The sequence below is a fragment of the Ictidomys tridecemlineatus genome, chromosome 8 (genome assembly GCF_052094955.1).
Source record: "Ictidomys tridecemlineatus isolate mIctTri1 chromosome 8, mIctTri1.hap1, whole genome shotgun sequence".
Taxonomy (NCBI): domain Eukaryota; kingdom Metazoa; phylum Chordata; class Mammalia; order Rodentia; family Sciuridae; genus Ictidomys; species Ictidomys tridecemlineatus.
The window spans coordinates 126870760-126897419 of record NC_135484.1 but is presented as its reverse complement, the minus strand read 5'-3'; the positions used below and the strand labels follow the sequence as shown (position 1 = coordinate 126897419).

The 26660-nt window shown below is 35.6% G+C and overlaps 1 protein-coding gene and 2 pseudogenes across 1 annotated transcript; all 3 read right to left on the bottom strand.

The window, feature by feature from the left end:
• Window positions 1–1398: 1398 nt before the first annotated feature.
• Window positions 1399–2256, bottom strand: LOC144365811 (olfactory receptor 1f45-like; annotated as a pseudogene).
• A 14634-nt stretch (window positions 2257–16890) lies between these two features.
• On the bottom strand, window positions 16891–17817 carry LOC144365810 (olfactory receptor 12D1-like). The gene has a single exon (XM_078018555.1). It carries the CDS (start codon window positions 17815–17817, stop codon window positions 16891–16893), a length of 927 nt encoding a protein of 308 aa, XP_077874681.1.
• Window positions 17818–21492: 3675 nt separating this feature from the next.
• On the bottom strand, window positions 21493–23505 carry LOC144365907 (large ribosomal subunit protein uL18-like; annotated as a pseudogene).
• Window positions 23506–26660: the final 3155 nt, after the last annotated feature.

Genomic DNA, 26660 nt, shown 5'->3' with positions numbered 1-26660 from the left:
AGTAGAATGTTGAATGTGGCCCAAGTCAAGTTGTTCTTTAACTAGGTCATGGGCTGCTGCCAATTTAGCCGAGGGACGGGGCCACTGAGGCACCCAAACAGGCTCCTCGGTGAGCCAAGTTTCTAGACAGATTTTCCACCTGAGTTAGTGTAAAAGCGGCATCGACCCCATAAGTGCGCACAGACTCCGCCAGGGTCTTTACCATTTTGAAATCCAAAGGCTCATGAAATTTTCCCCTATTATCATCCTGAAAAACTGGATAAGGAAGACCCATCTCAACGTTAACAGCCCTCCATGTTTGGGCGTGGAAACTTCGTCCCAAAACACCCCCGCCATAAGGAGGCGGATCGGGAGGCCGTCCGTTCTTGAGCCCTTGCTTATCTCTGTTCCCTGTACCTAAACTCCCTAGCTGCCGGGACAGCGTTCTTAACTCCTCCTCAGCGTCTTCTGCCTCTGACCCACTTTCGCATGAAGGCATGCGCAGCACACTGAGATCTGGATACAGTCTCCTCCCGTTCTCCACGCCCCGCACATTCCCCTCCTCCTGAGACACTTCGCTCTCTGTCATTTCTGACTTTTCTTCATGAAAGTGTTCTAAAACTTCCTGCCCTTTAACAAGCGCTTCTTGGCATCTGCCATATGTAAGGCAACTACGGACCATCTTCCAGAGGGGTATCACCCCGCCCTCTAACATACCCTGCTCACAAGCAAAATCAAGGTCTTTGCCTAATTTATCCCAGCTGGGTGTAGTGAGGCTGCCCGAAAATGCGAACCACGGTGCAGCGGTATCTACCCTCTGTAAAAATTTCTCTAAAGTGCGATGTTTCACCTCTAGTCCCTTGGAACGTAAAAGGCCATCTAGGGCCAGAAGAAGTGGACTTGAAGTCACGGCACCCATGACGCAACACAAGAAAACACAGAAAAATAGACAAAAACAAAACGAAAATACACAGAAAACAAAACGCAAATACAGAGTGCAATTGCTATGAGATGTAATGCCCTCTCTTTACAAAGGAGCTTCCCGCTTTTTAACAGCGGGTCCCACGTTACCTGGGACTTACCGGCGCGCCTCCCTGACTGTTGAAAGTTCTGGTTCCTGGGTTTTTCTTTTTTTTTTTTTTTCTTTTTTCCCGGGTCTCGGCACCACTTGTCACGACCCCCTTGCCCGCAAGGAAGACGCGACTCAGGAATCTTCTTTCAGCAGTTTATTCAGGCCCTTGATATTCTTCTAATAATTCTTCTAATAATCCTCGGATGCCCCTCCCAGCCTTAATAAAGCACCGCGAACCCCAATGCGAAGCTGCCACGTGGACCCTTCTCACAGGGTGCTAGAAAACAACACGCCAACTCTCTCTGATATGGAGTTGTCCTTCACAGACCACAGCGGAGCCAGTGCCATCATGTAATGGCGACCACAGTCTGCAGGAACGGCTCACTACACATGACAGCAGCAACCAGCTCCCCAGAGGAGTGAGAAGTTGATGGGGGCTTCAGATAGGTGGCAAATACTGTGCTGTAGAAGAGGATGACAATGGAGAGGTGGGAGCTGCATGTGGCTAGAGCTTTTATTGTCCCCTGAGCTGATGGAACTCTGGCCACAGCATGGAAACTACTGGAATAGGAACTTATAATACAGAAGAGAGTACTGATTCCAAAAACCCCAGCCAGAGCCATTGTCAGGTCCTACCCTATTGAGTTGGACATCAGAGCAAGAAAGCCATAGAGAGGGCCAAAATCACACAAAAAAAAATGAGGAATCTCTTGATTAACATGGAAAGATAGCTGGGATAGCAACAAGATATGGATGAGAGAGACCAAGTGGGCTACTCCCCATGACATACCCACAAGCACCCCACATCTGGAAGGTCTCATTACAAGTGGATAATGCAGTGGATAGCAAACAGCAGCATAGCAGGCAATGGCCATGATGGCTAAGAGTAGGTTTTCCATGTCAGCAAAAACTGCAAAGAAGTATAATTGGGTCAGACACCCAGAGAAAGAGATGGATCCATTGTGGGTCCAGAAATCCTCTAGCTGTGGTAGTAGTGAAGCATAGATTCACCAGGGAGATCTGGCTGAGGAAGAAGTACATGGGAGTGTGGAGATGAATGTCAGTGCCAATGGCCAACAGAAAGAGGGAGTTCCCAAGGAGGTCCAACAAATAGAGAGCCATAAAGAGCCAAAGAGGAACTGCTGGTTTTCTGGATCACTGGATATCCCTGAGAGGACAAAGTCAGGAGTCTTGCTGCAGTTCATTATGGTCCTTATTCTGTTTCAAGAAGGATTTGGTGTAAAGAGAATGTCTGTACTCCCTGAAGACACAGGTGTGCAGTAACCTGGATTCTGTCTTCTGTCAATGTGTCTCTCTTATACCAGCTGAGGCTTGTAAACTAAGATATCAATGGGAGGGACAAGAGTTGGAATTTAGAAAGGACAGTCAACTGAGGAGGCACAAAGACAATGGAGTGAGGGGAACAGAGTTTCCCTAGCATTCTATAAGTGTGCAAGTTCTGTGTAGATTAAACTTTGTATTATATGATATTATAACCACTTGTTTGTGATTCTGTTTTTGAAGATGATTTATTTGAAGGCAAAAACTGCATCTCAGTATTTATCTCAGTGCTAATAGTTGCAGTTCAGTAAATTTTCCTATCTACATGATATCTATTCTGGTTCATGCTTTGGTTGATTGACTAGAATATCACCAGCCTTCCATCTGGTGTACCATTCTCATTCTTGCCCCATCTAATGTGTTGTTCACAATGCAGACAGAATTATATTTTCAAAAAAGAAAATATAACTATATTATTTTGTTTAGGTAGGCAACCACAGAACCATTGCTTTTATAAAACATGCACAATCTTTATCATGTCTTACAAATCTCAATGGCTTTGATTTAATTTTTTTTGGTAATACTGAGGATCAAATCCAAGGCCTTGTACACTAAACAAGGGCTCTGTTTGCACTTTATTCCCAGTCCTCCTCAGTGTATCTGGATTTGAGGTACCTCCACAGCCTCATATTACACCACAGTCCACTCATTTTCTGTTCTGTAGCCCCAGTGGATGTGCTGCACTCCCTCAAGCATACCCTCTTGCTTCCTTCCACTCTTAGCTTCTACTCATTATATTCATTTGTTTTCTGTTGGTAATAACACAATACCATAGACTGAATTAGTTATTAAAAAAGGTTTATTTTGGCTGACAGTTAAGGGCCAAGTTTGAAGGGTTGTGTCTCGTGATGGATTTTCTGGCAGTGCCCCAAGTTTGTGCAAAGCATCTTATAGAAAGGTGTGTGTGTGTGTGTGTGTGTGTGTGTGTGTGTGTGTTTGTGTGTGTGTTTTCTGTTTTCTTTATTCATATAATACCAACAGTATTAATTCATGGGGGCTCTACCATAATGACCTTCTCTAATCCTAAGGACCTACCAAAGTCCCACCTCTATACACCATAATCACTCTCTTACTACCTTGCATGAGAATTCATATCTTAAATGAATTGTTCTTTGGAGTTTGGGTGGTGGCAAACCATATTCAAACCCTAATATTTCACCCCTGTTCCCCTTGACTCATTCTCACATACAAAATACAATGATTCAATCCAAACAGTCCAAAGTCTTTAACTCCTTCTAGAATTAATTCAAAACGTCAAAGTCTAGGGTCTCGTTTGATACAATGACTAACTTCTTCCAACTATGAGCTTATAAAATCAAAACAAATTATTTACTTCCAATATTCAGTAGTGGGCACAGAGTAAACATTCCATTCCAAAAGGGAAGAATACGCAAGTATAAGGAGTAACCAACCCAAAATGAGTTCAAAACCCAGGAAGATAGACATTCACTCTTAAAGTGCCATTTCTGGCATCTTGTACTCAGTGGGACTAGGGCTGGGCCTCACAAGGCCTCAAGAAGCCCCACCTCCATGGCTTTGTTGGGCTTATCCCATACTTTAGCTCTTTTGGTTTGAAACCCCATGATTGCAGTTCTCTCAGGCTACAGTTCTGAGGTCTTGGGGGTTCTGTTCCCACAGCTTCATTAGTCATTGTCCCTGGGGGCTCTGTGCAGCTCTGCCCCTATATCAGGCCTCTGTCTGGCCTCCTAGACTTCCCTTTCAACTCTCAGTGGAAGTGGCTATGACCTCATCATTATCAAGGTAAACCTGCTTGAACCATGGCTGGAGCAGCTGTGGTGTGCTTCACCAGAGAGCAGTGAGCCAAATCCCAAGTTGGCCCTGGGTAGTGAGACCATGAAGAGCTCTGCTACCTGTGATGGCCTGTGATGGGAGGTGCCTGGTAGGCCTTTTCCCCTTGTCCTGAAGATTTTGGCACGTGGCCCTCTTTTATCCATGCTAATTTCTTTGGAAATTGGCACTTGGATTGCATGCTTTTTCTTCTTTCTTTCCATGGTCAGACTTTTAATTTCTCTTAGCTTTTAGCTTTCCTTTCCATTTAATTATGTGCCTCAGTCTGCCTTCAGGTTATACCATTGCTCCTGAAGCCTATTGTATACAATTAAAAGTTACCAAGAAAAACCATGACTGAATTTTATAATGTTGTTTAGATATTTTCTTCACCAGCTATCACAGTTCATCACTTTTAAACCTTTCATAAACCTCTGTGGCATGAACATACTCCAGCCAAGTTCTTTGCAGTGGTGTGGCAAGTGTGGCCTTTACTGTAATTTCCCATAGAAAACCACTCATTCACACCAGTGTTTTGATCATAACCACCTATCCCACCTGTAAGATATTCAAGCTCTTCCCTAGTCTTTGTGTCTTCTTCTAAACCCTCATCAGAATTTAGCCATTTTATAGCCTGCTCTTCCAAATTCTTCCCATCTGTGCCCCATTTCCAAAGCCACTTCCACATTTTAAAGTATTCTTTACTAGCAACAGCCTTTTTTTATCAGTACCAATTTTCTATATTAGTCTGATTTATGTTTCTAATAACACAACACCACAAAGTTATAAAAAAGAGGTTTATTCAGGCTTACAGTTCTGGTTGAGTGGCTGTATCCCTTAATAGCCTTCTTGCTGGTGGAGTCCTAAGGTGGTACAGAGCATCACATAGCAAGAGAGAGTGTGTGTGTCTTCTGTTCTTTTCTTATAAGGCCACTAGTATTCAATTATGGGAGCTGCACTTTAATGACATTATCTTGTCCTAAAGACCTTCCCAAAGGCCCATTTCTAAATATCATACTTAGACTAATTTCTACCCTCTTAATATCTCACAATGAATATTAAACTGCAATATTACTTTCATAGGTAACAAATCACATTCAAACCACAGTATTTATCCTTGAAATCTCAGTTTAATTGATGTCTTTATTACAGAATTTTGATTTTTTAATCATCACATCTATCCTTTATATATCGACATCATACCTTTATATATTACCACAGTTGTAATATAGTGGATGCTGTCATACTTATTTTCTTTAAACATTTAGGATTTTTAGTTAACATCGATCTCCTTCACAAGGCACTGAGGTACATTGTGGCAGAAAGTGCATTTAGTTTTCCTCTCTAAGTTACCTCCCTCCCCGCCATGAAGCTATCCTTGAATATTCTATCCCTCATTATCTCATGTCTTCTTAAATATATAGGTAGAATGATATAGTCCTTAATTGTATACTATCTGAATAAGCTTTCCAATTTCTCTGACATAAATTTTCTCTTCTCAATTAAATTATAAATTCCTTGAGAGTCAGAACCATATTTTATTTTTAAATGTTATTTATAGTAGTAGTCAAAGAATTAAACACATATTTTCTCTCAAGGATTACTGTTCATTGTTCTCTAACAATGAGATTGTCTAATTCACACGTATAAGTGGGAGAGAAAGTGTCCTTTAGGTCATACTTGGCAAATAAATAGGTAAAGTTATGACAATTGGAAATAATTATAACTGAAGACAAGGTTCATTAAGATGTGACTATCATATTCTTTTAAAATGAAGCATCTGTGATTGAAGGCTTCTGATGGATCACATGACAGACACAGTTTTCTTCTTTTTTTCCATTTATATATTTATTGCCTCCTTGTTTCTAGCAATATTTAGATGTTCCAAAGGACAAGTGCTCTAGGATAAAGGGACATTGTCTTTCCCCTCTTTATGCAGGGCATTTTTGACTATATAAGAGCAGAGAATCTAAAACTTTCACATATTTAAGAATCGCATGGAAACCTAGTTAAGTCAAGGATATATGGTTCCATCTTAAGGACTGTTTTAGTAGGCCTGAGGTGAGATGTGAGAATTTGTGTTTCTAATATCCAGTGATACTGATGGGGTTAGTCAGCTGAGCTGAATTAAAAATGCAGATCATTCTATTCACCTGTCATATATGACAAATTATAATAAACTTTAAAAAAATGCAAGGCATTCTGATATTGGCCAAATTATATTATTATATTGTGTGTATGCATAAATATGTAGCAACACATCCCATAATTTTGTACAACTACTACACATCAATAAAAATGTAGAAAAAAATGTAGGGAATTCTATCAACCATAACTTTATCACTCTTTTCCATCTCTTTTCATTTTCCTTCCCATTTTATTGAGAATTGGAAGATTTCTTTTTCTCATGCAAGATAAAGTCTACACTTACTCTTTGATCTCTTAAGAACAATACTTCCTTCAGCCAAGACAGTTCTGTCCCTCTCATGCTTTCACATTTCTCCCTAGATTGGATCATCTTGATGATTTTGCTTGAATACTCTAATTCTATGTCCATCTTTGGCTAATTCATACATAACATATATTGTTCACATTGGATCTCAGGGCAGGTGTGGTTCACTATTGAGGCTGAGTAATATTTCAGCATCTAAGTGTTGTGAGATCCTATTCATCCATCTGTGAAATTTCATCCTCTGATGGACCAATCTGAATACCCTGAGGTATCCTCTAAACCTCAACAGCTCTTGCTACACTTTTCTGTGACTTAAAAAAATACATCAAACCCTAATTATTTCCTGCACTCATTACTTTCCAATGTTTTATTTTCCATATTCTCATGAACCCTGTTAAATTTTTGAAATTATCATTCCTCTGAAATCACTCTTGTTAATATCAAAATTCAATGGTCAGTCTATATTTGGTCTCTTAATAAGACTTAATGCAGTTAATTCTTCTCTATTTCATCTTTTTTTACATGGGTTTATGTGATACTGGGGATCCATTATGCACCTCATACATGCTGGACAAGTGCTCTACCATTGAGCTTCACCCGCAGCCCATTTCAAACACTTTCTTTGTAATTTTCAGAATACACACAATACTCTTATGGGTTTCTAGTAATATCATTGATGATTCCTCCTCAATATTCTTGGCTGGTTTCTGTTCCTCTTTTTAATTACTGAAGTTCCTTACCTCTGTCATCTACTTTCATTCTTTAAATATCTATAAACAAATAACTCACATTATGTTTTTAATTCCAACTTCTTTCCTTAGCTCTAGATGTGTATGTATATGTATATGTGTATGTGTATGTATATGTGTGTGTATATATATATATATATATATATATATATATATATATATATATAACATATGTGTATCTACATATAAAACTTCCTAGTAGATATTTCTACAGAAGCAATTTTACCATGTAAAATATATATATTTTAAAAGCAGGTCTGGCTTACATACTACTCTGGAAACAGACACATAAATAAAATGTCCTTTCACTTGCACCTCCTATGTTCTATTATGAAATATTAGTCCATTATTCTGCCAAATACCATATTTGACACTTACCTACTGACTTCCCTAAATCTCTACCTCATAAGTGATGACCTTGGAAATATTCATTTTATCCAGTGCTGCTGGTGGACCAGTGGAATAGGCGAGAAGCCAGGCCATTTGCCTATGTTGCTGAGACTATGTATGAAGGTGGATAAGATACAGTTTGAAAACTGAACATTACCCAACTTTGTCTCTCTTGGGATCAGAAGGGGTTTGGCTATAGAATGAATGTTTCTTGGCCTTTGAGACCCAGTTCCCAGAGTTACTCATTAGTGGCAAATCTGGAAGAATTTTCCATTGAAAAAAATTGCCTGTGGATGGTTTTGAGGATTAAAATCTCAAATTAAACAGAAGCATAACATTGATGATGATTTAGGAGTGAAATTGGAAAGATTACTTAAAACTTACAGCCTATCTCTGGTCATACCCTGCCTCCTTAAGTCAGAAAAACTTGAATGGTGGACATATGGCTATAAAACTTTATAGCCTTTAATAGAAACCACTCTATTTAATGTGCATATTTTGGGTTGCCCTCTTCTAAATATATACATTCAAATATTCATGTTGTCTATTTTGTCATCCATGCTTAGACACCAGATGCATCTCAAACTTAATTCTATCTAAATGAGAACTTTTATTTCAACCCCTTTTATCTTTCTTCTTTCTCACCAATATTCAGCATTTTAACTAATGGCTCTATAGTATATCATTTGTTGAAGTCAGCCAGAAATCAGATTTAGCTGTTGAGTTTTAAATAAGTAAAAGCTTATTTTTTTCTCATAAAAGGGAAGTCAAGAGGTTGGTTTTATAGATAGGATGTAGTGTATTACAGGGGTCAGAATTATCTTTTTATATCTGCTGTTTTTCAAGTGACTTTAACAAAAAAATTGTCAATCTGCCAGGGTGTGTATTTTTAACTCCTTCAAGAGGATATGGCCTGTCACATGGCAGGCGTCTAGTGATATTCCACCTACCATGAACAAATACTAATGCTCCTTGACCAATGTTGGGGTTAAATCTTGATATACCCATCTCAAGTTGAAAATAGTGTAAGTAAAATACATTTTGTACACATCTGTGATGTCAGAGTAGCATATTTTGAATGTGCCCAGAACCCTTATATTACTTACAGTTGGACAAAATCATGTATCACAACCTTACTTTATAATAAAGTGCTGAATATAACATGTAATTTACTAAGTACTGCTCTGAAGCTGAAAAACAGCATGGTTGTACAGGTGTATTTTTTTCACCATCATAAAGTTAAAAAAATCATAAGTCAGACCATTGAAAGTCAGGGACCATCTGTATAATCAGGGGATTCTTTTCAATCTTCGAGGCACAAAGATAGGAAAAGAAGTGACAATAGTAAGGATAAAGCTAACAGGACATGGCTAGAGATTTTAGCGGTAGGACCAGTCTCCTTCACCAGCCAGTTTCATATCTTCATTTGACCACTTTTAAGACAAAAGCAATCAATCACTCATCACAAGAGCACTCTGAGAAGCAGACCACTGATTCAACAAAAGCTTCTGCTGGAGATACAATTTCTCAGAATAGACAGAGCTATTGTTATTAGATGTTCCAAGTTCAATGAACCAGATTTTTATGCTAAAAATTAATGAGGCTCCATCTACTGTGTGTGTAAATAACATGAAGAGTGTTCTGTTGAGAAGGAGTGTGAATTTTCTTTGTGTGCTCTTAGTTGCAAACAACATAATTCATTTTGCCTAAGGTAAGCTGATCATTATTTATTTAATCATATTTGGCAGCTCACAGACTGTCCTGAGAAATAATGAAATTCAGACTAAATTTTTGTGTTAAAAATTAAACCAAGGAATGTTGAGAGGGTATGTCTGGAGAAAATATCTCTGCCATTAAAAAGTAGCTTTTAGACAACTTGGGACTAAATTCTAGATCTGTCACTCATGCTCTAGGTGAACCAGATTTCACTGCCCCATGTAGAGAAGACATTTCCACATATATGATATTGCTAATTGGCAGAACCCAATGCTCATTCCTCAGTTTTTAAATTGGTATATTATAGTTGTAAATTTTGATGGTATTTGTTGTTACATATTTGCACATTCACACAATATAACAATATAATTTATCCAATATTACACCCCAGCACTTCTCACACATGTTTCAAGCTGTTAAGAAATCTAGGGAATGATCACAGTGATATAAGGGTGTTCATAGATGTTATAAGACATAGTTCATGAATGTCTAACTGTAATGGTTAATTTCAATTGTCAACTTGACTTAATTAAGAGATGCCAAATATTAAGAGGCTTCTGGGTGTGTAATGAGGGTTGTCTAGCAATGATTGGCATGTGGGATAGTGAACTGAAATGGAGACCCTCCCTAAGCATGGGCAGCACCATCCAAGAGGATGATAGCTTGAGTCGAATAAAAATTGGTGGTACAAAGAAGCAGCAGCAGATGCAAGCTTTATTCTTCTTGAATGGGTTCTTGATTGCTGCTGCCATCACCTAAGGATATCAAACTCTCACTCCTTTATTCTTCTAAAGAGGACTCTTCCAGTGATTCTTCAGGGAGTTTCCAAAGCCTTCAGTCTCAGACAAGGGTTGATTTCTCTTGTTCTGAGGTTTCAGTCTCTTGGACTGGTTCCGTTAACCCTCCAGCCTGTGGACAGCCATTATGGACTATCCAGCTTCTGGTTGTATGAGACAATCTAATAAATCTCCTTTTTATAATCATACCTCTTGTTGATTGTATTTCTCTAGAGGTCCCTGACTAATACACTAGGCAGTGTTTAGAAGGATAATGTTAGCTATGAATTTTAAATAAATTTCAAACATGCCAAAAATGTTCTTTCATTTGTATTTTCTCCCACTACTCCCTATGCTGCCTGTTATTTTAAAGCAAATTTGAGTCATCATATTATTTCATTTGTTAGTTGCCATGTATATATAAGCATTAAGTGTTCTGTTTTTTTAAAGTAAGTTTGCTATGTTTATTTCACCCCAAAATGTAGGCATATTTTAATTATCTTTCTGTTATTGATTTGTAGCTAAATTTCATTATAGTCTGAGAGCAGATATTGGATGATTTGCATTCTTTTAAATTCATTTTGATGTACATTTAGAGCTCAGAATATGGGCTACTTGTTGAATTCTCCATGTGAGTTTGAGAAGAACACATACTCTGGTGTTTTGAGTAAAGTAGTCTACAGATATCAGTTATATCCAATTGATTGATGGTGTTATGATATTCACTCTTGTCCTTACTGATTTTCTGACTGCTGAAACTTTCTATTTCTGATGGAGGGGTTCTGCAGTCTCTTTCTCCAACAACAACAACAACAACAACAACAACACACATGATACATTTATAAGCATACATGATTGAAAACCTTGTACTATTGTTATTTTGGATAAAATTTTGTTAGGTCAATGAAGAGAATAAAAGTTTTTTATTTACCTTCACTTAATACCTTCTTCCATGATCTCATTTCTTATGTAGGTCTAAATTTCTGATCTGTGTAATTTTTTGTCTCTCATTTTAACATTTTTGAATTTTTTACTTGCACATTTGAAGGATAGTTTCCAAATAGGCAATTACACATTTTTGTTGCTTCCTATATGAGGTAAAAAAAGAATACACATAATTTTTGGTAGTACTGCAGATTAGTACAACCACTCTGGAAAGCAGTATGGAGATTCAACCCCCAAACTAGGAATGAAACCACCATATGACACAGGTATCCTACTCCTTGGTATGTATGACTTGGTATGTAGGATGAGGGATATAGCTCAGTTGGTAGAGTACTTGCCTTGCATGCACGCACAAGGCCCTGGGTTAAATCTCCAGCACCACATGCACACACACACACACACACACACACACAAAATTTATTTATTTTTAATTGGTACTTTGTAGATATACATATAGTTGGAATTTACTGTGTATTTTATACATACATGTAGTATATTTTGTCAAATTCATTATACATTTTCTCCCATTTCATATCCTGTCCCATTCATATATACATACATACATACATATTCTATTATATTTATTATATATCTCTGTATATTTGCATATAGATCCTATATATCATATATTACCATATATATTTGTATTTACTCAAGTATATTTATATTTACTCAAACACAAAGAATAATTTTTATTCAACCATAAAGAAAATTGAAATTATGGCATTTGCTGGTTAATGGATACAACTGTAAAATATCATGCTAGGTGAAAAAGCCAGACTTGGAAAATCAAGAGTTGATAATTTTTTTCTGACATGCAAGAGCTACAGCAAAGTAAGAAAAGCAGAAAAATGAGATTGAGGGGAAGGAAGAAAGTACAGGAAAGGGAAGAAAATGTATAATGAATTTGACAAAATATAATATATGTATGTATAAAAGAGTACAGTAACTTCCACCTATATGTATATCTATAAAGCACCAATTAAAAATATATAAATGAGTAAAAGGAAGACTAGTAGAGTAGAGGAAAGGGAATGGGGAAGAATAGGGGAGAGGAAAGGGAACACTGGGGACTGAAATGGAGTAAATTTAATCCCAGGCATGTATGATTACATCAAAATGAAACCAATTATTATATGCAACTTTAATACACTAATAAAAGCATAGAAATTTAAAAGCCTTTCTAACAGGTGTTTGATGATATCTCATTGTGCTTTTAATTTGCATTCCCCTGATAATAAGTGATGTTGAGCATTTTCAAAAAATACATGTTGGTCATTTGTGTATTTTCTTTTGAAAAAACAAATGTTTTGGTCCTCTGCCTATTTCTTAAATGGATTATTTTTCCTTAATATTGACTAGTAGGAGATTCTTTTGTATTTTGAATATTAGCCTCTAATTGAGACATAGTTTTGAAAATATTTTGTCTAATTTTCTAGATGGTCTTTTCATTTTTTTTAACTCTTTTCTTTGCTGAGCAGAAACTTTTTATTTTGTCATAGTCCCATGTGTCTATATTTGCTTTTGTTTCTGAACTTTTGATGTCAAATTGAAAAATCATTGCCAGTAACAGTGCCAAAACATTTCCTCATTTTTTTCTAGGCATTTTACTTTTTCAAGTCTTCAGTTTACTTTAATCCATTTTGAGCTGATTTGTGTGCCCATATATGTGTGGCCTACAATAAGAATCCAATTTAATTTTTTTGGCACATGGATATTCAGTTGTTCCAACACCATTTATTGAAGAAATTGTCATTTTCCCTATATGTGTTTTTGACTCCCATGTATATTAATTATATGTGGTTTTATTTCTGTACTCTTTTTTGTTCCATTGGTCTATGTCTGACTTTATGCTGTACTATCATAATTAATAAAAGACATTAAATTAAGAAAAGAAGTAAAATTATATGGAGATAGCCTTAAAAACTCCCCAAATCTCTTAGAACCAATAAATAAGTTCAGTAAGGTTTTAAGATATAATATCAACACAAAAAATCAGATGGGTTTCTATAAACTGACAATGAATTATCCAAAAAATGAAATAAAAGATCAATCTTACTTAAAATTGAATCAGGAATAAAAATTTAGAATAAGGTAAACTAAGAAGGTGAAAGACTTATACACTGACATCTACAAAATACTGATGAAAACTACAGCAGACACAAGCAAATTGAAAGACATACTCTGTTCATGGATTGGAATAATTATTATCTTTAAAATGTCTACATTACTCAAAGCAATCTACTGATTCAAAGGACTCCCTATCAAAATCTCAGTGGAATTTTTTTTCTAGAAATAGAAAAAAATAATCATAAAATTTATGAGTTTTTTAAAAGACCCAGATTTTTAAATTCTAATTTATTATATATGACAGCAGAATGCATTAAAATTCATATTATATGTAAAATTTTTCATACCTCTGGTTGTATGCAAAGTAGACTCACACCATTTATGTCTTCATACATGTACTTAGGGTAATAATGTCCATCTCATTCCACCTTCTTTCCTACCCCCAATCCCCTTTCCTTCCCCTCCCTCCCCTTTGCACTATCCAGAGTTCATCTAATCCTCCCATGATTCCCCCCAAATCCCATAATGAATCAGCATTCTTATGTCAGAGAAAACATTCAGCATTTTGTTTTTGGGATTGGCTAACTTAACTTAGCATTATATTCTCCACTCCATCCATTTACCTGAAAATGCCACAATATTATTCTCTTTGAATGATAAATAATATTCCAGTGTGTGTGTGTGTGTGTGTGTGTGTATTTATATATATATATATATATATATATATATATATATCACATTTTTTTATCCATTCATCAACTGAAGGGCATTTAGGTTGATTCCACAGTTTAGCTGTTGCGAATTGTTCGACTATAAATACTAATGTGTCTGTGTCCCTGTAGTATGCTGTTTTTAAGTTCTTTGGGTATAGATGGAGAAATGGAATAGCTGGGTTGAATGGTGGTTCCATAATTTGCAGTCCCACCCACTAGCAATGTATGAGTGTCATTTACCCCCACATCCTTGTCAACACTTATTGTTGTTTGTATTCTCAATAACTGAGATTCAGACTGGAGTAAGATGAAATCTTAGAGTAGTTTTGATTTGCATTTCTCAAATTGCTAGAGATATTCAACATTTTTTCATATATTTGTTAATTGTTGTATATCATCTTCTGAGAAGACCCAGATCTTTAAAAAGAAGAACAAAGCTGAAGGCATCATACATGCTGATTTTGAAGTATATAATGAAACTACAGTGAATAAAACAGCATGATACAGACATAAAGATAGACAGATGGGAATTTTAAAGGTGTTGTTCCATAATATTCTGACTCTCAGTCTAAGCTATAGAGAAGCTGTCTTAAGGACAATTGTGGATATGGTATTTGTCTAACTGACTAAAACCCCCAAAGAATCCCTAAATTATGTTAAAAAAGAATTGTTTTTGTATTATCAATTTCAATTACACCATCCTGCAATATGGAATACAGAGTAAGAAAAATGTCACAACCAGATTTACAATGGCTATGTGAGTGACAGCTATGGGCTCAATATAGATGAAAAGAAAAGAAAACAAACCAAAACACTAAACTTTGATTTGATACTATAATGAGATGAGAATTTAGGATTTTAGGTAGAGGTAGTAAGTGAAGTTTGCATATGGCGACAATGTGAAATTTTAGCAGTCAGAAGTGGGAGTGTGGTAGATTAAGGGTGTCCCCAAAATCTCTGAAGGTTTTTCTTTAGCAGTGCTATCAATTTTCTCTTCCCATGAAGTTAAGTGGGCTTGCAACTGTTTTGGCAAATGGAGTGTGGTAGACATTATGTTAATGCTGATCATGGTTCTATCTTTGAGATAACTGCCAATTTTTACCTTGATCTGTTGGTTCCATGAAAAAAGTCTGACCTTAAGCTTCCCTGCTGAAGGAACACATGAAGCAACTGGAGAAGGATACAGAGAAATAGAGAAAAAGGCCTTGTCAGCTCCCACCTATTCCATGACATCTATTGAATTCATCACAGCCAAGGTCCCAGACAAGTCTGGGTCAGAGTCAACTCTGACTCACAACACTTCTGTGGGTAGCTTCTTACCCACAGAAATAAAAAAAATAATAATTGTTTTAAAACTTTAAATATTTCAGGTCCTGGTGTGTAATGCAGCAATAGTTACCAGAACCCTACACACTCCTTCATAGTTCAACTCAATTCAAATTTGATGATGTTACCAATTTCACCAATAGAAGTGAGAATAAAAATGGTTTATAGAGCTAGCATGACCAGCTCAGAGTGGAAGTTGCCTTCTCCACACACAGTCTTTCATAAACTAAATGGGCTAAGAGGGACCAAAGGTGGAGTTGAGACAAAAGTATAGGAGAAGGGTCAGAATCAAGTTGTTTGGAAAATGAAAACAGACTGAAAAGTCAACATATCTGCTTAAAATATCTCTTCATAGAATATGTCCAAACATTTGTAAATTCTGGAATTTTCAACTCTTTCAAGGCCAGTTACCACTTGTAGGAACCTAGAAAGAAAATAATATAATAATTGTTCTTGCCTATTAACTCTAGAAATACTTCTGTAATTGTGACTTCTATTCTTTTACTTAGTATGAGTTTGGTGCCAAGTAAATAAAAGAGAACAACATTTTGATGAACTCTTTATATTTAACCTACATTATATCATATTGCTTTACATTAAAATTTGTCAAAATAGGGGCTGGGATATAGCTCTGTTGGAAGAGTGATTGCCTCACATGCACACTGCTCTGGGTTCAATCCTCAGCACCCCCCAACCCCACCCCCAGAAAATTTTGTCAAAATAAATATAAACAAAGAAAATAAAATTTGAAAAGGAAAAATTTTTGGAAGTCATAATCTTTCATAATCAAAGGCTGAGGGAAAATTGACATGTTAATGAAATGGAAAGATTTTTGAAAGTTTTTTTTTAATCTGCCTTCAATTTTAGTAACATTTTCTAATAATACTTAACAGTTTTACCAGATGATTTCTAAAATATCTATAGGGAAAGAGACTCTAGAACTCTTCAGATTAACTCCCAGTTATTTTATTTTTGTTCATTAGTTGATTACAATGTCATTTATTTAATTGCTTACTTATCCTTTCCATTTGAAGAAAAAGAAATTAGGACATACATCCTAAAAATTATCTTAAAGTCATATGTCTCTTAGTGTTAACTTTTCCAATAATGGAATCCTGGTCTTATATTAAAATCTTCAAAATATAAAAGTATTATAATTTTATTCATCACATTTTGATGTGTTAACCTGAAGTGACCCTACACTAAACATACTGAAAAAACATACCCATCTACTCAGTGCATGTATAACATAGGCCTATTTGTTTATTTGATTTCATACAAGATATATAATAAAATGTACCAAATTAATTTTATCAACAGATATCCCATCAAATATTCAGCATTAGGATTATATGACTAATATCCCATTTGTTTAAATCTCCCCTATGCTAGCTGGAATGCATTTTAAAATACAATTAGATTATACTTTCTCTTTATCCAGTTATACATATTTTGACATATCCTGTTATACATATTTTAAATAATTTGAGATGCAATATATTTTCACATTTCAACTTCCTTATTGCCTGGTTGGTTATGTATATTTTAGAAGAGGTCATTAGATTTCTTCAAGTCAGAACCTCCTTCTGATTGCCCTATTCAAGGCACCCTTCACTTCCTTGTTCCTCAAAGTATAAATCAATGGATTTAGTGCAGGAGTGACTACAGTGTACATGATGGCAATGAGCAAGTCCATGTCCATGGAGCTCCCTGAGGTAGGGCGAATGTAGGTGAAGATAACAGGAGCATAGAGAAGAACAACCACCATGAAGTGGGAGGCACATGTGGACAGTGCTCTGTGAAGCATGCTGAAGGACTGGGTCTTGAGGAAAAGGTAGGTGATAATGTAGAAATAGGAGAGAAGGGTCAGAAAGAAGGGGCCTGTGGCGATGGTCCCTGTGACAGTGTTGAGCAGCCTCTGGTTGAGCTCAGTGTTCCCACAAGCCAACTCCAGCAATGGCTTAACATCACAGAAGAAGTGATGGATGTGGTTGGGACCACAGAAGTTCAAGTGAGATGTCATTATGGAGTGCAGCAAGGCATGGAAAAATCCAATGGCCCAGATGGTGATAGCCATCTGGGTGCAGAGCTTGGGATTCATGGTGACAGTGTAATGAAGTGGTTTGCAGATAGCCACAAAGCGGTCAAATGCCATCATTGCCAGCAACATGGCCTCTGTGCTACCAAGGAAGTGGAAGAAATGAAGTTGGCTTATGCATCCCATGAAAGATATTGCTTTGTGTGTAGAGAAGAAGTTCTCCAGCATCTTTGGCAGTGTTACTGTGGAGTAGCAGATATCTAGACATGCCAGGTTTCCCAGGAAGAAATACATAGGAGAGTGGAGTCTGGGATCAGAGATGACAATCATCAGCATGACTCCATTCCCAGCCACATTCACAAGGTAGATGGTGAGGAGAACAACAGAAAGAAAAGGCTTTAATTCTTGAATGTCTGTCAATCCCAGAAGAAGAAATTCAGTGACTAATGTTTGATTCAGCATCACTTAAAAGGAAAAGGAAAGACAGAATAATTTCTGGAAATCTATGTCTAATGAGAATCAGTCTTTCTAGACCAGGATTTTCTTGACAAGACAAAAATTAGTTGTTTTAAATAACAACTGCCTTAGATTGTATATATTTTGGCTATCAGACTATCAAATATTAAAGGTGAATATTTATTTTTAACTTTGGCACAACCATTTTTTAAACTTATTACATTTGTCATTGATTTTGTTTTTCTCTTAGGGATTCAAGACAGGTTTTCAGCCTACTATCTTCTCTGCCTGTGAACATCTACATTCTGATTTAACTCTCCTTTCATCTTCTAAGTATCACTAACAAGGAGCAACATTTTAAATGTTCCACCATGTGGCTATCTCTGGAGTAGTCAGAGGTTACCTCGATGTTGTGAACTTGAGAAAAAGATAAAAATGAACTTGTTATAATTACAAAATCTTTAAAGACTTTTCTTCTTTAAAGAAGGAATGCTTTTTAACAAATTATAGTTACACTTATTCATCTGAATGAAAACAGGGTTAGAGACATCCTCTGAGATCTCTTTCTGACCCACATCCTTAGAAACATCATGGAACCCTACTGGAATAGGAAACATGACCACATACATGAGGCTGTATCACGACTACATCTGCTGATAGGTTTAGAATTTTCCTATTATCTGACTCATTAAATATTTTCAAAATATTATCCAAAATTATTATTTCATGACAAATTTGGCATTATTATACTTCTATTCTTTGGTTGTCTTGAGACTTTTAAAAGATCCTTTTCTAGATTCCTGAATCTCTGTATAAGAAAAATTGTTCCTTTGATAGAGTCAAGAATTCATCCTTTCTTTCACCAATACTGACCTCTTCTCAAAATGTCCATGACTTCAATCCCCTTAAATTCCATCCCCTTCTGTCTTCCCTTATGATCTATTTTCTTAAGTCTGTTTTTATTTATTTTTTTCCTGAAATCAACTAACTCTTTAGATATTAAGGACATTCACCTTCCTCTTTTCTAGTTTCATTAACTGGTGTTATGTCATCTTCCATGACTCCAGAACTCTTTCTGCTTCCTATCAGTTCTCTCCAAAGTTGCTAGGAATTTCCAGCTCTCCTCATTTAAAAAAATATATTTTTCTCTTTATTTCTTTCAAATAAAATCTTATTTTCTCCTAAAGAAGGGCAAATTTTTTTCAGTTAATTTGAAGAATTGAAAAAATAGTATTTTTTTCACTGCATGTGTAACTCCTGAGGAATTGCAACTAAGCTAATTGTAAAAAGGTTTAATATCTGAATAAAATTGCACTGTTCACTTAGAGGCAGAAAACATTGAATGGTTATTTTTCTCCATTATTTGCAAAGTACCTGCAATTATTTGTCTCCTTGAGGTACATCAGCAAAAGTAACCAAATTGTGTGAAATAACTTTCTCTTTGCTCTTTTCACTTAAAGATGTAGTGGATTAACTTTTGAGTAGTAGAAGGAAAAAGCAAGCATTCATGGGAAATATAGAAATGGGAGGCATTGAGAGGACTATAAGAACTATAGGGAAGTTTAACAGAGCTGCTGATATTCAGGTGCTTCCTACAAATGGTTTCATTTAAGATTTCAGAAATCATTGATGGGAGAAGAAAATAATTTTATGACTGCAGTAAATAAAATTAACAAACATGGGTTAAACTGCAAGAGAGTACTGGGATTCTAAGCTTTATAGCTGAAAGACATTTTAAGAAAGGAGGAAACCAGTTCTATGTCCTGAGCATTGGGTATTAGTAATAGCAAGCAGATCAGTCAAAACACATTTGTATTCTGTTTCATTCTCTTACCTGGTTTAATGTTCAGAAGCACAGATCAGAAAGTTTTTCAGGTTTATACTCCCAGCATATAATTTTTATAATTTTCAATTATAAAAGTTGAAAATTATTTGAAATGATAGTTCATATTGTGACTGTTGCATAAGCTCTTCACCTTCATAAATCTCTCTCTCTCTCTCTCTCTCTCTCTCTCTCTCTCTCTCTCTCTCTCTCTCTCTCTCTCGTCTGTCTTTCAGAAATTCTTCTGGTACTTTAATGAGACACAGATCTCTAGACATAAATGTCCTGAGACAGCATGTCCCCTGGTGATGAGCAGGAATGTTCTAATAAACATGAGACCTCTCCATAACAATAATTTGAGGGAACAGCCTTGGGGAATTCCTATGTGGTATTGAATATATTTTTTTCAGTCTTTCTATTTTCTTTCCTTAGGTTTATTTCTTAGTTTCAGAACCAGGGACAGCACAGGTCTTGAGGGCCTAATATGTTTTCATGAAGTTCCTTTCATTTTCTCAGAAAAAGTGTGAGTTCTTTTTCTTATCTTGGTAACTTTCCTGGAAAATATTCTGGTTCATACATTGGAAATAAATTTGCAATAAAAATTAAGGAACTGTTGGCAGTTATGCCCTTTTGATTAGGACAGAAAGGTGATTACATCTAATATTCTACTCATTTATTATTGTGGTTTTAAGGATAGCAAAGAAAGAGGAATGGAAAGAGGTGATTTGATTTTCTCTTCCTAGATCTGACTCTTCACTGTTGCTGACAACACTAAGTTCTTTTTTTTTTTTCCAAAAAGTGCATTTGTCTCATTTGGAATGAATCCTGGTCTTTTCAATGTGAATTCTTCCCTACTTGTGACATCTTTTAGATTAAAATCCGGGCACCTCTCTAAATTATCCAAAGGATAAATCTATGTTTGATCTGCCATTTATCCAAAAATTCTACTGTTATCCCTGCCATGTAATTTGTCCATCTTTTTATTGAGTTTTTATTCTTGTTTCTTATAAGAGTTTATTGCATATTCATCACATTAACATTCATTATTTTATAAATTACAAGTGTAATGAAGATAAATAACATGTATTTTGTGCTCAATAAAGTTATTGTTCTGAGTTCTTTAGATGCATTTGCTTATTAAATTCTCAAAAACATCCTGTGGAAGAAGTATTAAAATAATTTCTATTTTACCAAAAGAAAACAAAGGTTCAAAAGACATAGGTTAATAGCCTCATTTTTTGCAATAATTATGAAGCTAGTATTCCAACTGAAGCTCTTTAGTCTAGAGACTGCAGCTATGTTATCTCCATATTTTCAAATTGTGACCAAGCTTAGTTTTACCTATGAGTTTACTAGAAATCCACAATTTTGATGAAGTTCTTGACAAGCAATTTTTCTTTAAGTTTTATCTTTTGGAAGTCTTGTTTACATACTCTTTCTCAAGTCAAAGTGAATTTATCTTAACATTTCTTTTATTACACAGCAAGCTTTGTGGGCTTATGTGCTGTGCAATCCCACAGAACACTGCTCTTAGAAGAGTCCTATGCTTGGTTTAGTGCTTTGTGGTCACTATCTTGAAATTTTAACTTTTTTTTAGAAAACAAGGGAAACCAGATTTTTATTTAGCAGTGAGCCCCATTGGTCTCATTTACTGGATATATAGTTTTTTACTTTCTACCTTGGATCACAGTCTTTTAGAAGTTACATTTGCATGTGCTGTGAGTTGATCAGCCAGAATTGGCTCTATATTTTGGGGCTATTTTTGCCACAGATTTTTTATACCATCATATATATATATCTTGCCCAATTAGTTTATTGTCTTTATCTGAAAAATCTTCATAGAAAAGCTATTGTTTTGTTTAGCTCTCAGCAGCCTTTTCTTGAGCTCTGAGGAAGCTTGCCTTTTTTTGAGCTACATGATCTTTCTTCTGGGCAAGGGACATTACAGAATGGTTCCACCTCTTCTTTTTAACTACTCTTTTGGGCTTCTCTTTATAGACTAGATTCTCTTCTATAGCAGAATGGACTTTCTCATACACATCCTTTATCATGTCTGGGTTACATTGTTTTTCATATACTGAGAGAAATGTTTTTTGTAAGCACCTTTATCTTCTTCCTTAGATAATGCAACATTCTGACCCATGATGTGCTTCCAATGTACTTCTGCATTGAATTTCTTACTTTCAGAATCATATCCAAAGAATTGTTTGGGATAGATAAGCCCTTCAAGGCCCCACAAATTTTATTGCCAGTTGTAGTTCTGGCAAGGCCTGAATCCAAATAGCATAGGAAGGAACCAGTTTGAGCATCAGTGCTTTTCACATTGTATGCATCTCCAGTCACCTCCACTTGGCCTTCATAGATCTTGTCCATGCCAAACCTATTGAGAAGCCTGTGGGTCAGCAACAAGCCAGTATAATATGATACAGCATAATTCGTTGGACCTACTTTCACAACATATTTTGGTAGTTCATGGGCATATGCTGCACAGACTATCATATCCCCTTCTTTATGGGCATTAGAAATGTGGCGAATGATATCTCTGTTAGTTACATGAACTATCATCCTGTGTTTGGGTGTGTTGTACTAATTTTTGTCCTGTATCACCAAGTGTGTACAAGCATGGGAGTCGGTTTTTCCCTCTCATCTTCTAAATTTCACTTGTTATCTCTTAAAGTAGGCCTTATTCTTCTTTAAGATTTTTAAATTTGTTCTTTTTAGTTATATATGACAGTAGAGTGTATTTTGACATATTATACATACATGGAGTATAACTTCCCATTCTCTCAGTTGTACATGATATGGAGTTACACTGTGTGTTCATATATGAACATAGGAAAGTTATGCCTGATTCATTCTACTGTCTTTCACATTCCCATCTGCCCTCCATTTCCCTCACACACACACCCTTCCCCATGCAATCTGGTGATAGCCCCCTTCCTCCACCTATTGTTAGTCAGCATCTTTATATCAGAGAGAACATTCAGCCTTTGTTTTGGGGGGATTGGTTTATTTCACTTAGGATGATGATCTTCAGTTTCATTGGTTTACCAGCAAATGCCATAATTTCATTCTTTTTTATGGCATAATAATGTTCCAATGTGCATATGTACCACATTTTTATCCATTCACCTGATGCGCAATTGGGTTGGTTCCATAGCTTAGCTATTATGAATTGAGCTGCTATAAGCATTGACATAGCCACATTACTATAGTATGCTGATTTTAAGTCCTTTGGGTGTAGATTGAGGAGAGGGATAGCTGGGTCAAATGGTGGTTCCATTCCAAGTTTTCTGAGTTATCTCCATACTGCTTTCCATAGTGGTTGCATCAATTTGCAGCCCTACCAGCAATGTATGAGTGTATCTTTCCCTCTCATCCTCCCCAACACTTATTGCTATTCGTGTCCTTGATAACTGCCATTCTGACTGGAGTTAGATGAAATCTCAGTGTAGTTTCTCCAATTGCTAGAGAAGTTGAATATTTTTTCATATATTTGTTTGCCAAATTGTATTTCTTCATTTCACTTTTGTGAAGTGTCTGTCCAGTTCCTTTGTTCATTTATTGATTGGGTTATTTGTGGGGTTTTTTTTGGTGCTGTTTGAGTTCTTTTTATATCATGGAGATTAATGCTCTACCTGAGGTGTGTGTGGCAGATTTTTTCTCCCATCCTGTAGGCTCTCTCTTCACATTCTTTATTGTTTCCTTTGCTGTGAAGATGTTTTTTGTTTGATTCCATTTCATTTGTTGATACTTGATTTTACTTCTTATGCTTTAGTACTCTTGTTGAGGAATTTGGTTCCTAAGCCAACATGATAGTGATCTGGGCCTTTAATGTAGGCCTTATTCTTGACAACTTTAACAACCCCCATCCTGTGGAATAGAGACCAACATCTGTGGCTTGACACAGACATCTCACTATACAATATTCTTAGACATTCTAAAAATATGTGGTCTCTTCCTAAGGTTTTAAATTATTTCCACTGACCAAGCTGTATTTTAGTTACTAGAACTTTATTATGTTCTGGTAGAAAAGATATTAGAACATGTTGTAGCTTAGGTCTGATCTTTTCTTTTGTAAACACATTGAAGAATTTTTATAGATCATTTCCAAAACAATTTCAATGTTACTAATAATTTTCTTTATAGTAGATAAATCTGAGGCCTGGGTAGAATATTCTGCATATGTCTGATCCTTATTCATTTTGAGATATTAACAGATTAGCAGACATGTGATTTGCAAACATTGTCTCTAAATTTATAGGTTGCCTTTTCACTTAATTTCATTTTTGATATATTTTTTACTTTGATATTTTCCTAGTTTTTTGGGAGGTGGGAACTGCGGATTGAATTTAGGGGCACTCAAACTTTGAATCACATTCCCAGCCCTATTGTGTATTTTATTTAGAGACAGGGTCTCACTGAGTTGCTTAGCATATAGCTGAGGCTGCCTTTACATTTGGGAACCTCCTGTCTCAACCTCCCAAGCTGATGGGTTGAGCCACTGTGCTTGGCAGTCCTACTTTTTTATTTGCTTTATTGCCCATGTTTTTGGTATCATAGTTGAAAATTTCTGACAATATCAATGTCAAGAAGATTTTCTTTCATGCCTCCTGTTTAAATCTTCATTTCAAGTCTAGTAAGTGTCCATTTTCATCCTTTTATGTTACTATCCAGTTTTCCCAACATCATTTACTGACGAGACTATTCATTTCCCCTTGTTTATTCTTGGCATCCTTGTTGAAGTTTGACTTACTGTATATATTTGCACTTATGTTTTTAGGGAACCAGGGATTGAACTCAGGGACACTAGATCACTGAGCCACAACTCCAGACCTATTCTTTGTATTTTATTTGGAGACAGGGTCTCCAAATTGCTTAGTATCTCACTTTTATTGTTGCTGGCTTTGAACTCACAATCCTCCTGCCCCAGCTTCCTGAACTGCTGGGATTACAGGTGTGTGCCACCATGCCTGGCTGCACTTATAATTTCTTCAAAATATCAACTCTTAGATTTGTTGATTTTATCCTGTGTTTTCTTTTTTTCTATTTGATTTATTTTTTACTCATTTTTATTATTTTAGCAATTAGCTGAAATAATAACTGGTCTTTGTATAGTTTTTTTGAACTGTAAAGTTAGATTATTTAATATCTTTTTATATTTTTAACTTTAGACTTTATTTTCAATTGACAAATGAAAATTGTGCATATTTATGTTGGGCAACAAGATGTTTTCAAATAAGTATACATAATGGGTGGCTTAATTCAACTAATTAATATTTATTTATTTATTTATTTTTGTGGTGATATCACTTTGAATCTCCATTTAGTGATTTTCAAATGTATAATACATTGTTATTAACTATAGTCTCCATGTTTTACTATAGAACTCTTAAATTTATTCTTTCTACTTGAAATTTGTGTTCTTTGGCATTCCCCCAGACACCTCCCAGTGATTCCTATCCCCAAGTAAGCATGTGCTATGTTTCCAAGTATGTGTACAATCAGTCAGTATTTGCCTTTTGTGCCTGGTATATTTTACTTAGCATAACATCTTCTAGATTCAGCCATGATGTCATAAATAAGAGTTTAAAAATTATTTTTAAGGTGAGTGGTATTCTATTGTGTATATATATGCTACATTTTTTTAAGCATTCATCTACTGATGAATTTAGGTTGATTCCATTTCTTGGTTATTGTGAACTCATCAATGAACATGTGAGTGTAGATACATCTCTTTGAAATAAATTTTGTTTCCTTTGGGCATATACTTATTAGTCGAATTGCAGGATTGAATGGCAGTCTTAATTTTTATTTTTGAAGAACCTCCATACTGTTTTCTATAGTGGCTATTCTGATTTACATTCCTACTAACAGTGTACTAGGGTTCCTCTTTCTTGCCATACTTTCCAAAATTTTAATTTTTCTTCTTTTGGATAATAGCAGTTCTAATATTCTAAGTATGGAGTGATATCTCATCGTGCTCTCAAGTTGCATTTTTGTCATGATTAGTGACATTGAACAATTTTGTCTTTGAGAAATGTCTATTCCAGTGCTTTGATACTTTTTAAAGAATATTATTTATTTTCTTGCTATTGTGTTCCTTCTATGTTTTAGATATTAACATTTTATCAAATGTTCAGACATTTCCCCCTGTTATATTGTTATATTTCTCTTCACTCTGCTTATTGCTTTCTTTGCTCTGCATAACTTTTTAATTTGATATAGTTTCACTTGTATTTTTATTTTTTTGTTTTTGTTGCCTGTGCTTTTCAAGGCCATATGAAAAAAAAGAATCATTGCCCAAATCAGTATGATTTCCCTTCCTCCTTTCTTCTAATTATTTTATAGGTTCATGTCTTACTTTAAAATTCCCAATTATTTTAGCTTATTTTCATATACCTGGTGAGAAAAAAGTAAAATTTCTTTAAATAAATAGTCATGTTCTGCATGACTATTTCCTTTTTTTTTTTGAGAATTTTTAACTTTTTATTTTTTTAGTTTTTGACAGACACAACATCTTTGTTTGTATGTGGTGCTGAGGATCGAACCCGGGACGCATGCATGCCAGAGGAGCATGCTACCACTTGAGCCACATCCCCAGCCCCGACTATTTCCAATTTTTCCCACATCATTTATTGATGAGACCATTCTTTTTTTCCATTTTGTGTTCTTGGCATCTTTGTAAAAAATCAAGTGATTGTAAATGTATGGATTTGTTTTTGGATTCTCTATTCCACCCCTTTGGTCTATGTGTCAGTTTTAATTCTAGTGTCATGATATTTTGAAAATCTGTTTTGCTTTCACAGATTAACAACAAAGAGAAATTTTGTTTCAGGATGAATCATAACTCAGGTTTCACTCATTCTTATTTTTAATAACACAATTATTTTATTTATTTATTTTTATGTGGTTCTAAAGATCAAAACCCATGGCCTTGCATATACTAGATGTGCACTCTACTGCTAAGCCACAACCCCAGCCCATCACTCATTTTTAATGAATCTTTGGACTTAATGTTGATGCT

Coding starts and splice junctions, on each gene's coding strand:
- LOC144365810 (XM_078018555.1), bottom strand. CDS start 17,817: ATGCTGAATCAAACATTAGTCACTGAATTTCTTCTTCTGGGATTGACA.